At 43.4% G+C, this 12,645-nt stretch overlaps 1 protein-coding gene across 4 annotated transcripts in view; it reads left to right on the forward strand.

Annotated features, from left to right (window-relative positions):
• Positions 1-12,645, forward strand: part of ZNF521 (zinc finger protein 521) — a 274,293-nt gene that overhangs the window by 110,091 nt on the left and 151,557 nt on the right. For all 4 annotated transcript variants that reach the window (XM_045781967.2, XM_045781964.2, XM_045781966.2 and 1 more), the window contains one exon: positions 3,999-7,351. In XM_045781967.2, the coding sequence (XP_045637923.1) occupies positions 4,439-7,351 (2,913 nt within the window). In that variant the 5' untranslated portion in view covers positions 3,999-4,438. The remainder of the gene's footprint in view (positions 1-3,998; positions 7,352-12,645) is intronic.

Raw genomic sequence — 12,645 nt, forward strand, 5'->3', positions numbered from 1 at the left:
CTGATGGGCTCTTCACGGGTGTGCGCTTCTGTTCGCCCGCAGCAGCCAGGATAAAATCACATAATCTTTGCCCTCTCCTCCCCAGGCTGGCACCTAAGGGGCCAGTGGCTTATATCACAAAGGTACTTTGTGCTCTGGTGCCTTTTTTGCTGCGGAATACCTTCTCCTAGTCTGACTTCACTTTTCTGGTAGTGAGCACTTTTCCCCATAAATAGGACCGAACAGGTGTTGCTCCACCGCTAACTGAGTTTCCAGCTGTCCTCCTCCGACACAGACCCGGCAAAATCTGTTGTTTCGTCCTTTTCGGCAGACTGGAGAACCATCAAGCCTGAGATGGAGGTCCTCCTTGCAGGATATGGCAGTTTGGTTGCCAGAAGATGGTCGGGAAAGCCTGGCTGGCTAACAAAGACAGGCCTTCAGCGGCTGGGTGTAGTTCCAGTTTTGCATCCCCTTTGGCAGGAGCACAGAGGCTGCTGCAGTGTGGCCAGCCAGCAAAATTAGGAAATAAGGACCTCTTTTATTTACTCAGGCTGCTGAATCATGGGCATTCCTGTCTGCTTGGAGAAAAGTCAGGCGGCTCTACTTTCCACTGAAAGTCTCAGGAGTGTTCGAGACTTTCATCTCGGAGTGTTCACACACTTGTTTTAATGTGCTTTATGGAAATGGTGAAACTCAGCAAGTACAGTTGCTGTAGAAAAACATCTGCACTAACTATGCACACACATTTGCATCTTTAAATAGACTTTGAGGCCGTGGAGCTGGTTTCCAGCAAAGTTGTTTCTTTTTTTTTTTTCCCCCGGCTGTAAGAACTACAGTTCTCCGAGAGTCACCTAGTGTGAAGTGACTGATTCCAAAAATTAAAATGTAACATGGACATGTTAAGTACTTCACGTTGAAATGCAGAAAACCTGCCATCACACAGAAAGGACATTCCTGTAAGTAGCACTTAGTCAGTGCCGAGGGGAAAGAGAGAGTTCGAGTTGATCCAGAAACTGGCACTGGAAGAATCCTCCATAGTTTCTTCTATGTGAAAAAAGAACTTAAATTGTTCAAATCTGTACTAGCCATCTAAACATCGTTTGCACAGTGGTGACTGCCAAAAGCTGAAGTTCATGGGGACGGACAGCTTTCAAAGACTTAGGTAGACCTCAGAGAATATTGGTCACACCACCACCACCACCAAAGTCTTGGGAGACTGATACCCTTGGAGCCTGGACCAACCCCACTGGGAGTTTTGTCAGTGAGTGCCTTGTGTGTCGCTGGGAGCACACATCCGTTTATAGTACAGGCAATTGAGTTCTTTACCATTTAGATTTTAAAATAGAAATCAGCCTTTCATGAAACCCTTATTTATTTTTCTAAAAGTAGCACTCCCTGCTCCAACTTTTTACTCTGCTCCGTCTATTCCATCCCCCAGCCTAAGCCTTCTGAATCCTGTACTCTCTTTTCATGTATTTCAGTTACAAAGACACATCATCTGTGATTTTCACTTTCTTTTCCCCCAAGACCAAATAATAGAGGTCGTAGAGAGAGAGAAGAGAAGGTTTCCAGCTCCCTTGATTCCTGGTTGAGTAAAAATTTGATCCTAACCCTCAGCTCACTTGACATGTTGAAATTTACAAGCTTAAGAGAACAGTTATGTAATAGGTAGAGTCAGGCATGGCCCAGGAACAAGAACCTGATGTAAGAGTGGTATCAGGGATTGCACACTATTTATAATGGTCGATTGCTCTGTAATTCTTTGTATATTTGTATAATCGTATATCCTGCCTGGACACAATCTGCAATTTAATAATAAGTTCACTTGCTAAATTTTTAGGGTCAGTAGTTATTTTCTTTGAGTCTAGATTCATGACAAATTCTGATTCACTGTTTTCCCAACTGTACCAATGAGATGATGTGCTTGAAAATATTTTTCAGTGAAACAACAGGATGTAAGCCTAAAAGATAAATGTGAAATATAGATTTTTACCTAGAATGCTGAGCAGATTTAATAAATAGCAATTGCTTTCTCTTAAGAGAAATATTTTAAAACTTTGGTTTGTCTTTAGGTGCCTTGGAGCTTTTTAAAAGGAAAGCTAGAATCACTATTGAGGTTTTTTCGTTTGTTTAAAAATTTTAAAAATCATTTTTCTGTTTGGTGGTGAGTTGAGCTTATCTGTCTATGTTCTTTCTATGCATTCACCGTTAAATTTAAATCAGACCCACAATTAGCAGACCCTTTCTTATGCTGGAAATGTGTCGGGTTACAGACTCCTATAAGTGAGGATGCAAAATCATGCGATTTTCAACTTGTATTGCGAAGCTTTGTTGCAGTGGGCAGGGATCCAGGAATGGTGTTTGGTTGTTTTCTCAGAGTTAGATGGTTGCCATCTGGCATTGATAGTGAGATGGTGTTGTCATCAGTTTCTAGATGCAGGAAAGGAATGATCCTCATCTGTTTCCTGTGGATAAGCAAGAGGTTGATAATCTAGTAAAATCTTGTTACCTTAAAGAAAGCAGACGTGGAATTTGTTTACATAATGCTTGCCAGTTTCTACTTTTATGTTAATAATATAGCTTGCTAGTGAACTTCAGCTTTGAAGAATTTAAAAACTTATTTGATCATGTTCTAATCAAATTTTATTAGAATATCCTAATAATTTTCTAATTGAACCTATTATCCTAATAGAATCACTATGCTCACCAGCTCCACTCGATGGTCTTCACAAGTCTGCATTTCTGAAAAATCTTGCTCTTTTGGAGAGTGAAAAGCTTTTTACAATTTCTTCTCGTCTTGAATGATAGATTGTTTCGAAAAGCAAAAAAGAGGTTTTACAACCTCCTTGAGAAGGTCTTATTTTCCACTTGGATGTTAAGAAAGCAACAGAAACAGGAGTGCACGTTTGCCAAGACCATAGTTAAAAAACACCTAATATAAGGTAGAGTTACTTTATGGATAACTTGCTAAGGTTGTATCTGGCGTTCAGTCTTGTTTGTCTTCTCTTTGTTACTCATAAATCTTTCAGCATTTACCATAATCATTTATCACTTTTCCTGTTTCCAGTTTTTCACAAGTCGCTTTGTCTCTGCTCACCTCAAAGTGCAGGTCCTGTTTGGCTAAGGAAGTTCATGCTGCTGAAGCTTTTGCAAGAGGAAGAAATGGTGGGCCACCTCTTGAACTTTCCAAACAAAATACACGCTTACAATCTGGCCCTTGTGAAACTCTCATTTTTTCTTGATCCTGGCTGATCCTAGCTACATGTAATATCTAGTGGTACCCTTCTAACATTTAATAATCCATTTTCTGGCCTATGGTATTCGAATCTTTCAGTTATTGAAGAAATCCTGGTTGTCTTTCATTACACAAGATGTAATTATTATTGTGTTTTCTGTCTTCCTCCGTGTGCTTACTTTTTAATATTTTTTTGCTGAAAGCAATAAGGTCTGTATCAATAAGAGCCCCATAAAAGATTTTGGTCTTCAGAATTGCCTTTTTATAGAAAAACAAGCAAAATGCAGAGGGAATTTTTTATTAAATATTAGACATCTGGGTTGACTGCATTAATTTTAAGTCATTCCTGTAATATTTCCTCTTTTCATTTGGTTCTTCAGATGCTCCCATAATATGCAAATCATTTTAGAGTGAATACAGAAGAAACATTAAATATATTAAAATCTGCATTTTAATAAAATTGTCGATGCGTAATATATACCTTGCTTCTAAGGAAAAAAAATGATAAAAAGTAATAAAAGGGGTAATTTAGACATAGAACTATTTAATATCTTTTTACATTTTACAACCCAGCAGAAAGTAAATGTGGAATAAAAGCTTTGGGCTCAGATTTAAAAGTGTTCCACTCAAATAGTTTGTCCTCCAGTTTTTTGTCCCGCCGCCCCCGAAACCCCGAAAGGTTCTAGATGGTCCAACGGTTAACGGACTTGTTGCAATGGTACGGTAAACTCGTTCTCGAGTTCTCCACACGTAAGATGAACTGTCCCCTTGCTTCTCATTGCAGATGGGGTGGATGTTGAAGATGATCCCAGCTGCTCTTGGCCGGCTTCCTCACCTTCCAGCAAGGACCAGACTTCCCCTAGCCATGGAGAAGGTTGCGATTTTGGGGAGGAAGAAGGTGGCCCTGGACTCCCATACCCGTGCCAGTTCTGTGACAAGTCCTTTAGCCGCCTCAGCTACCTAAAGCACCATGAGCAGAGTCACAGCGACAAACTGCCTTTCAAATGCACCTACTGCAGTAGGCTGTTCAAACACAAGCGGAGCCGAGACCGCCACATCAAACTGCACACGGGGGACAAGAAGTACCACTGCAGCGAGTGCGACGCTGCGTTCTCCCGAAGTGATCACTTGAAGATCCACTTAAAGACTCACACGTCCAACAAGCCATATAAATGTGCCATTTGTCGCCGCGGGTTCCTGTCCTCTAGCTCCTTACACGGACACATGCAGGTTCACGAGAGAAACAAGGACGGCTCCCAGTCTGGCTCCAGGATGGAGGACTGGAAGATAAAGGACACTCAGAAGTGCAGTCAGTGCGAGGAAGGCTTTGACTTCCCGGAAGACCTCCAGAAGCACATCGCGGAGTGCCACCCCGAGTGCTCCCCGAACGAGGACCGAGCGGCCCTGCAGTGTATCTACTGCCACGAGCTCTTCATGGAGGAGACGTCCCTCATGAACCACATGGAGCAGGTGCATGGCGGGGAGAAGAAGAACTCTTGCAGCATCTGCTCGGAGAGCTTCCACACCGTCGAGGAACTGTACAGCCACATGGACAGCCACCAGCAAGCCGAGTCGTGTAACCACAGCAACAGCCCCTCTCTGGTCACGGTGGGCTACACTTCTGTGTCCAGCACGACTCCAGATTCCAACCTCTCCGTGGACAGCTCGACCATGGTGGAAGCTGCTCCGCCCATCCCAAAGAGTCGGGGGAGGAAGCGGGCTGCTCAGCAAACCCCTGACATGACCGTCCCCTCGAGTAAACAGGCAAAAGTGACCTACAGCTGTATTTACTGCAACAAGCAGTTGTTTTCGAGTCTGGCGGTTCTGCAGATTCACCTGAAAACTATGCATTTAGACAAGCCAGAACAGGCCCACATTTGTCAGTATTGCTTGGAGGTGTTGCCCTCACTCTATAACCTAAATGAACATCTGAAGCAAGTGCATGAAGCTCAGGACCCAGGTCTGATTGTTTCTGCCATGCCTGCCATAGTCTACCAGTGCAACTTCTGCTCCGAAGTTGTCAACGACCTCAACACCCTTCAGGAACACATCCGATGCTCTCATGGATTTGCGAACCCTGCCGCGAAGGATAGCAATGCGTTCTTCTGTCCCCACTGCTACATGGGGTTTCTCACTGACTCTTCCCTGGAAGAGCACATAAGACAGGTCCATTGTGACCTCAGTGGCTCCCGATTTGGGTCTCCGGTTCTCGGGACTCCGAAGGAACCAGTAGTAGAAGTCTATTCTTGTTCTTACTGTACGAATTCGCCAATATTCAACAGCGTTCTTAAGCTGAACAAGCATATCAAAGAGAATCATAAAAACATTCCCTTGGCCCTGAATTATATTCACAATGGGAAGAAATCCAGGGCCTTGAGCCCCTTATCTCCTGTGGCCATAGAGCAGACATCTCTTAAGATGATGCAGGCGGTGGGCGGCGCGCCTGCGCGTCCGGCTGGAGAATATATCTGTAATCAGTGCGGTGCTAAGTATACGTCCCTGGACAGCTTTCAGACTCACCTAAAAACTCATCTCGACACTGTGCTCCCCAAACTGACCTGCCCTCAGTGCAACAAGGAGTTCCCCAACCAAGAATCCTTGCTGAAGCACGTTACCATTCATTTCATGATCACCTCCACCTACTACATCTGCGAGAGCTGTGACAAGCAGTTCACGTCAGTGGACGACCTTCAGAAGCACCTGCTGGACATGCACACCTTCGTCTTCTTCCGGTGCACGCTCTGCCAAGAGGTTTTCGACTCGAAAGTCTCCATTCAGCTCCACCTGGCTGTGAAGCACAGTAACGAGAAGAAAGTCTACAGGTGCACGTCCTGCAACTGGGACTTCCGCAACGAGACTGACCTCCAGCTCCACGTGAAACACAACCACCTGGAAAACCAAGGCAAGGTGCACAAGTGCATTTTCTGCGGCGAGTCTTTCGGCACCGAGGTGGAGTTGCAGTGCCACATCACCACGCACAGCAAGAAGTACAACTGCAAGTTCTGTAGCAAAGCCTTCCACGCCATCATTCTGCTGGAGAAGCACTTGCGGGAGAAGCACTGCGTGTTTGAGACCAAGACTCCCAACTGTGGAACGAACGGGGCTTCTGAGCAAGTGCAGAAGGAGGAGGTGGAGCTGCAGACCTTGCTGACCAACAGCCAGGAGTCCCACAACAGCCACGACGGCAGCGAAGAAGACGTGGACACCTCGGAGCCCATGTACGGGTGCGACATCTGCGGGGCGGCCTACACCATGGAGACCCTGCTGCAGAACCACCAGCTGCGAGACCACAACATCAGACCCGGGGAGAGCGCCATCGTGAAGAAGAAAGCCGAGCTCATTAAAGGGAATTACAAGTGTAACGTGTGCTCTCGAACCTTCTTCTCTGAAAACGGCCTCCGCGAGCATATGCAGACCCACCTAGGCCCGGTCAAACACTACATGTGCCCTATTTGTGGAGAGCGGTTCCCCTCCCTTTTGACTCTTACCGAACACAAAGTCACGCACAGTAAGAGTCTCGATACTGGAAACTGCCGGATTTGCAAGATGCCTCTCCAGAGCGAAGAGGAGTTTTTAGAGCATTGCCAAATGCACCCTGACTTGCGGAATTCCCTGACGGGGTTCCGCTGTGTGGTCTGCATGCAGACCGTGACCTCCACCTTAGAACTCAAAATCCACGGGACATTCCACATGCAAAAGACAGGGAATGGGTCCGCCGTCCAGACCACGGGGCGTGGCCAGCATGTCCAAAAACTGTACAAGTGTGCGTCTTGCCTCAAAGAGTTCCGTTCCAAGCAAGATCTGGTGAAACTTGACATCAACGGCCTGCCATATGGTCTGTGCGCCGGCTGTGTGAATCTCAGTAAGAGCGGCAGCCCAGGCATCAACATCCCTCCCGGCACGAATAGGCCGGGCTTGGGCCAGAATGAGAACCTCAGTGCCATTGAGGGTAAAGGCAAGGCGGGGGGACTGAAGACTCGCTGTTCTAGCTGCAACGTTAAGTTTGAGTCTGAAAGCGAACTCCAGAACCACATCCAAACGGTCCACCGAGAGCTCGTGCCAGAGAGCAACAGCACACAGTTGAAAACTCCACAAGTATCGCCAATGCCCAGAATCAGTCCCTCCCAGTCGGATGAGGTAACTTGCCTTTTTACTGTTTGCTCTTTAACCTCCTCAAGAAACCCTTGCCACTTCCTGTGTCCACTTTCCGCAGCTTTATTTGTTGTCGTGTGCCGAGAGATGCTTAGATTGAAATGCAGTGGGTTTTTTTCCCCCCATAGCCATTAGCCAGCAATTACTTGCTTCTTGATAAGCAGCATTTTGGCTTGAATGGTGCAAAATAGGACTAATTCCAGTCTCCCTAGGATATTGTCTTCTCTATGACTGAAGAGATCAGCGCTCATGCCAGCACCACTGAGATCTGGAATCTCAGCATAGCCTCACCGCGAGTTGAAATCCCCAGCTATGACTTGTGTGTATGGCAGAGCGATAATGACATAAAAGTAAGATGCTATGGGCCAACATGCTGGCTTAGAGTAAATTAAAAAGAATATATATATATTTGTGGATAACAAATTGGGTAGGGGTGGCTTTATAATACCATGTTGTCAACACTCACTGTTTCTCTTTGTCTTCTGGGTGTTGAGCAAAATATTTTCGCACAACAGGATTTTTTAAAAGCCCCTACATTTATCAAGCGCCACATGCCCAATGTTCCTTTTCAAGGCATCCCCTTAAAGATCCCCGAGTCTTCACTCTCTGGGTTTGGGTTTCAAAATTAAAGTGGATTTTTTTTCTCTTAGTTTAAGAGTGGTTTCATGCCTTCTTTGCCATAATGAGTATGAAAAATAAGTTCATTTACAACGAAATAGTTTTGTAAGTCACCAGTCCTTGAAGCTGAGCAGAGGATGGCTCATTTTATTATAATTTCTTTATGCTTTATCACCTGGTTTCTAAGAGTTCTTTCCACTTCCCTACCTGCCCCTATCTGGAGATCCCTCCAAATGAAAACCCCAGGGAGATCCATCTCCCTTCAGTTTGGGGTCACTGCATTTTCCTTATCTTGTCTCTGCACTCACACCCTCTTGGAGGCCCCCCTGCACGTCCCCGCAGATAGCCATCAGTCAGCTGGTAGGGGAGAGCCGGGAAGACTGACACAGAGCCCATCCTCCCGAAATGTGGCATCTGCGTGACAGGCGAGCTCCCAAACTTTGAAGCTGCTTTCCTTTCTCTCCTTCCAAGTAAATCTGCACCTTTCTCTCATTTAAATAAATGAAGTCCTTTCAAACTGATGAGGACAGCTGGAAGAGCATAGTTTTGATAATGGTTCCTGGCTCATGCGTTGGATCAGGTAGTTTCTTTTGGTAGTTCTAATCCGATGAAATGAATTATTTTTTCCAAGTTTTTATTTCAAACGTGTTTAAACCTACAGAAAAACTAAAGGAATAACACAGTGTATGTTGTGTGTTTGTGTATCCATATCACAGATTTTTTTTCTCTCTCTCTGCAACCTTTTTATTAACCTGCACCACATGAAAGTAAGTGTCAGTTGTCATGATTTTCCTAAGCAGAAGGACATTTTCCCATTTAACCATATTATTAGTTAAGGCAATTAACTAAATCAGTTAAAGAACTCAAGTAGCTCTATAACGCCATCTCTAAGTTGTCCATATTCAAATTTCCCCGATTGGCCCCAAAATGTCTTGTTTTTAAAATGCTTATGAATGAGAATTTTAGAAAAACCATTTATGGAGAAAATTACTTCTCTCCCCCCTTTTTAGTTTTGCTGTGCTTAACATATAGAGGGGAGTTTGTATATTCACGTGTAATTTAAATGGTGCATAAAATTGATTTGAAATGATTGCATTCATGTGTGTGTGTGAGTGTGTGTGTGTGATTGTGGTGGTGTGTTCATTTAAAATCAAGCAAAATCGGGCTCTTGTTTCTTAGTAGATTGTGGAAAGGCATGTGCCTGTTTCTTCTCTGTTCCTGGCTTATGTTTTCTGATGTTCCTAAATTGCTATATATTATTATACTACTTGAGGTGAGATTTAGTTTTTAAATGAAGGAGGACATATGGATAGTCTTTATGTGTTAATTTGGTTAGGGTTATTTGCTTAGAGAACTTATCATTAACGGGTGGTCAAGTTTTTAATTATACCTAAAATCTTCATGATGAAGCTTAACTATATCCTGCACTTAAATAGAATAATGTATAAGATATTTTTAAAAGCACTTCTTAATTGTAATTCTTTTTTTAAGATTTTATTTATTTACTTGAGGGGGGGAGGGGCAGAGGGAGAGAATCTCAAGCAGACTCTGTGCTGAGCCCGGAGCCCAACACTGGGCTTGACCCCACGACCCTGAGATCATGACCTGAGCCGAAATCAAGAGTCAGACCAACTGAGCCATCCAGGCGCTCCTAATTGTGATTTTTACAATAGTGTTTTTTAAGCACCTAGATACCAAGGCTTTAAAGTGACTCTTTAAACAGAAGGGTACCTCCTTATTAAGTCTGATTAACAGGAGCTTGTGGCAATGTCCTAAACTGACCAGATATTAGGATTCCATTGTACGTATTTCCTTTGCGCTTCAAAAGTTCACTGTTTTGTTTGACATTTTCATCGTTATTATTTTTTCTACATTACACTATTTAAGTCATAAAATTTCATGTGCTCACTTCCTTTCTGATAGTCTCTGCACTTAAAAATGTACAGTAGGCCATATCTTTTGGACTTGACATAGAAAATTTTCTAAACATAGGTGGAATTTTGCAAAAAGGAGCCCCCAAATAATGCATTAGCAAGAAAAAGACATATAATAAAAATTAATTTGTTTACATTCTTTGTTAGTCAAGTTAAGCTTCTGTGACTTCTCCTGTGTATTGTGTAACTTTTTTACCACGTAGGTATAAGAGAAGTTATTACGTAAATCTTTGCCAAAAGACAGGTATGCCGTGTGGGAATAAATTTTATCACAAAAAGAGGTGTGGCATGTGTGTGTCCTGACTTTGATGTCCTAGGCAGGAACGAAGGACTTAGTGCTATAGGTGGTATTTTCATCTCCTCTTCTTGCTGAGGATTGAGACTTCAGAAGAGAAAAGAAGACCACGGGACATAATCAAAACTGGATACACAGATATTGTCAAGAACAAGATTAGATTTTTTTCTGGACTATGACTTGTGATCCCATAAGGGTCTTCTTGGTAGACACTGGAATGAGTATTTCAAAGACGGAAAAGAATGGTTTTTGGTTGAGACCAGATTACCTATTTAAAAGGGATTTAGATATAATCTAGGGAAGGATAAGTACTAGATAAACACATGCCATCCAAGAAACGGATGAAAGACAAGGCACATGACACTTACGGAAGCATAATAGTAGGTAGAAATTTGGAATTGAAGACAAAAGATCTGAATGTGAACCCCTTTTCTTCTGCATAATGCTTTCTGAATTTGTGAACATGTTTTCCTTGTGCCAAAATCCTATAATTATCCATCTAAATTTGCTATGGAGTCTTTGTTTTGAATAAAATATTTGGGGGAACCTATTCATTTCCCTTTGGCTCTCAGAAACCGAGTATGATACACATTTATGCTGACCTCCGAGACCTCCGATGGTTCCATAAATGGTAGAGATAAACTGACACAGAAGAACGCTGGCCATCTAGATTTTTCCATACACGAAGCACCTCGCAGAGTTACTGACATTTACTGTGTGTTGAATAAATGTTAGTTCTTCTTCTGGGGTTCATTGACACTGGCCCGGCCTGGTCAGGTTCTGCCCCATTTGGACCTTAAAATGTTTTCTTACGATGACATTAGAAGCATGTGTCCCGCTTCCATTTCTCCAGGACGTCTGATAGCCGGGCTTCTTCAAGGGGTTATTTACTCACATTCCAGCTCACACCGTCCCTGCCGGTCCATTGAAATCACTCTTGCAAGGGTTTCCAGTTGTGTCCGTGTTGCTGAACAGTGCCACAGACCCAGAACCAGAAGGGGCTCTGGAGGTCATCTGATTAAGCTGCCTTATTTTACAGGCAGCAAAACAGGTCCAGATAAATTGAGATCTAAGGTGACACAGCTAGTGAGGGGTAGACAAGGAGCTCTGAGAATCTGGCTCTCTAACTCCGGATTCAAGATTCTCTTTTCATAAATCCACTGGACTTTCCTCTAGCTGCTGTCTCATCCGTTTCCTTTTCATAAAATCCTCTCTGTATTGCGGTCTTACTTTCTGCGGTCATCCCCTTCTTCCACCCACTGCAAGGGGTCATCTGCCTCCCTCACTTAACTGCAGCTGACTTCCTTAAGGTCTCTGTTGATCTAATGGACCATGCAATGCTTTTTTTTTTTTTTTTTTCTTAAAGAGAACTTATCCTAGTTTACCTACTGTTCTACTTCTCAGTCTTGGCTATTTCCTCTTTATCCAACCTCTGTTTTCCCTCCTGGTTCCTTTCATAGAATGATCTGTAGCCTCCTTGCTCTGTCTGCTCCTGCAAGTTTGTGCGCTGTTGCTACTCACGTTCTGCACCCCCCTCCACCTGGCCTCATCCATTCCCGTGGCTCCAGCTACCACATTTTATGGACGACTCTCCAAATGCTATATCTCCCAAATGCAGGAGCGAACTTTCGGGAGCTGATGGAAATATTCTGTATCTTGATGGTGGTGGTGGTTACATGACTGTATGCATTTGTTAATACTCACCAGCTGTAAAATTAGTGAATTTTCTTATGCGAATTACCTCTCGATGAAACAGATTTTAAAAAGGGTATCTATGACTTACACCTTTCCACTGATATTCAGACCCATACACACCGTTGCCTGCTGGATATATTCACTCATGTGTTTCCGTACGCTTTAAACGCAATGGGACCAAAACTGATCTCATCAGCCTTTCTCTGAACCTGCTTCTTTTCTTATATTTTCTATTCCACTTGTGGAGCCGCTGATTTACTTATGTCCCTTTTCTCCACGTCCAGTTGGTCATCAAGTGATCTCTGTTGCAGCTCATACATATTTCTTAAATCAGTCCCCTCCTCTCCATCCCCTTACCACATTTGTAATTCAGTCTCTGATCATCTTTCACTAAACTACTGAAGCAGCCTCCTAATTGTTCCCTTGGACTTTAGTCTTATCATTTTCAAATCCATCTCCACAAAGCTGCCAGAACAATCTATCTGAAACACAAATCTGAATAGCATGTCCCTCCCTATTTGAAACATTTTAAGTGCTCTATACTTCCACCCTTACAGGATAGTATAATATCCTTTTATTGTGAAATATAATGACTCTTCAGGTTCTGGCCCCTGATAAATTTTCCCTTCCTTTTCTTACCTTTCACCTTATTCTGTAGTTGAAAATACTTTAATTAACCTGTAGGTGACACACTGCCTCTGTGTCTCATTAAGACTGCCCTGTCTCTCCTACCCGAT

The sequence above is a fragment of the Ursus americanus genome, chromosome 19 (genome assembly GCF_024610735.1).
Source record: "Ursus americanus isolate L20-20 chromosome 19, mUrsAme1.1.p, whole genome shotgun sequence".
Taxonomy (NCBI): Eukaryota; Metazoa; Chordata; class Mammalia; order Carnivora; family Ursidae; genus Ursus; species Ursus americanus.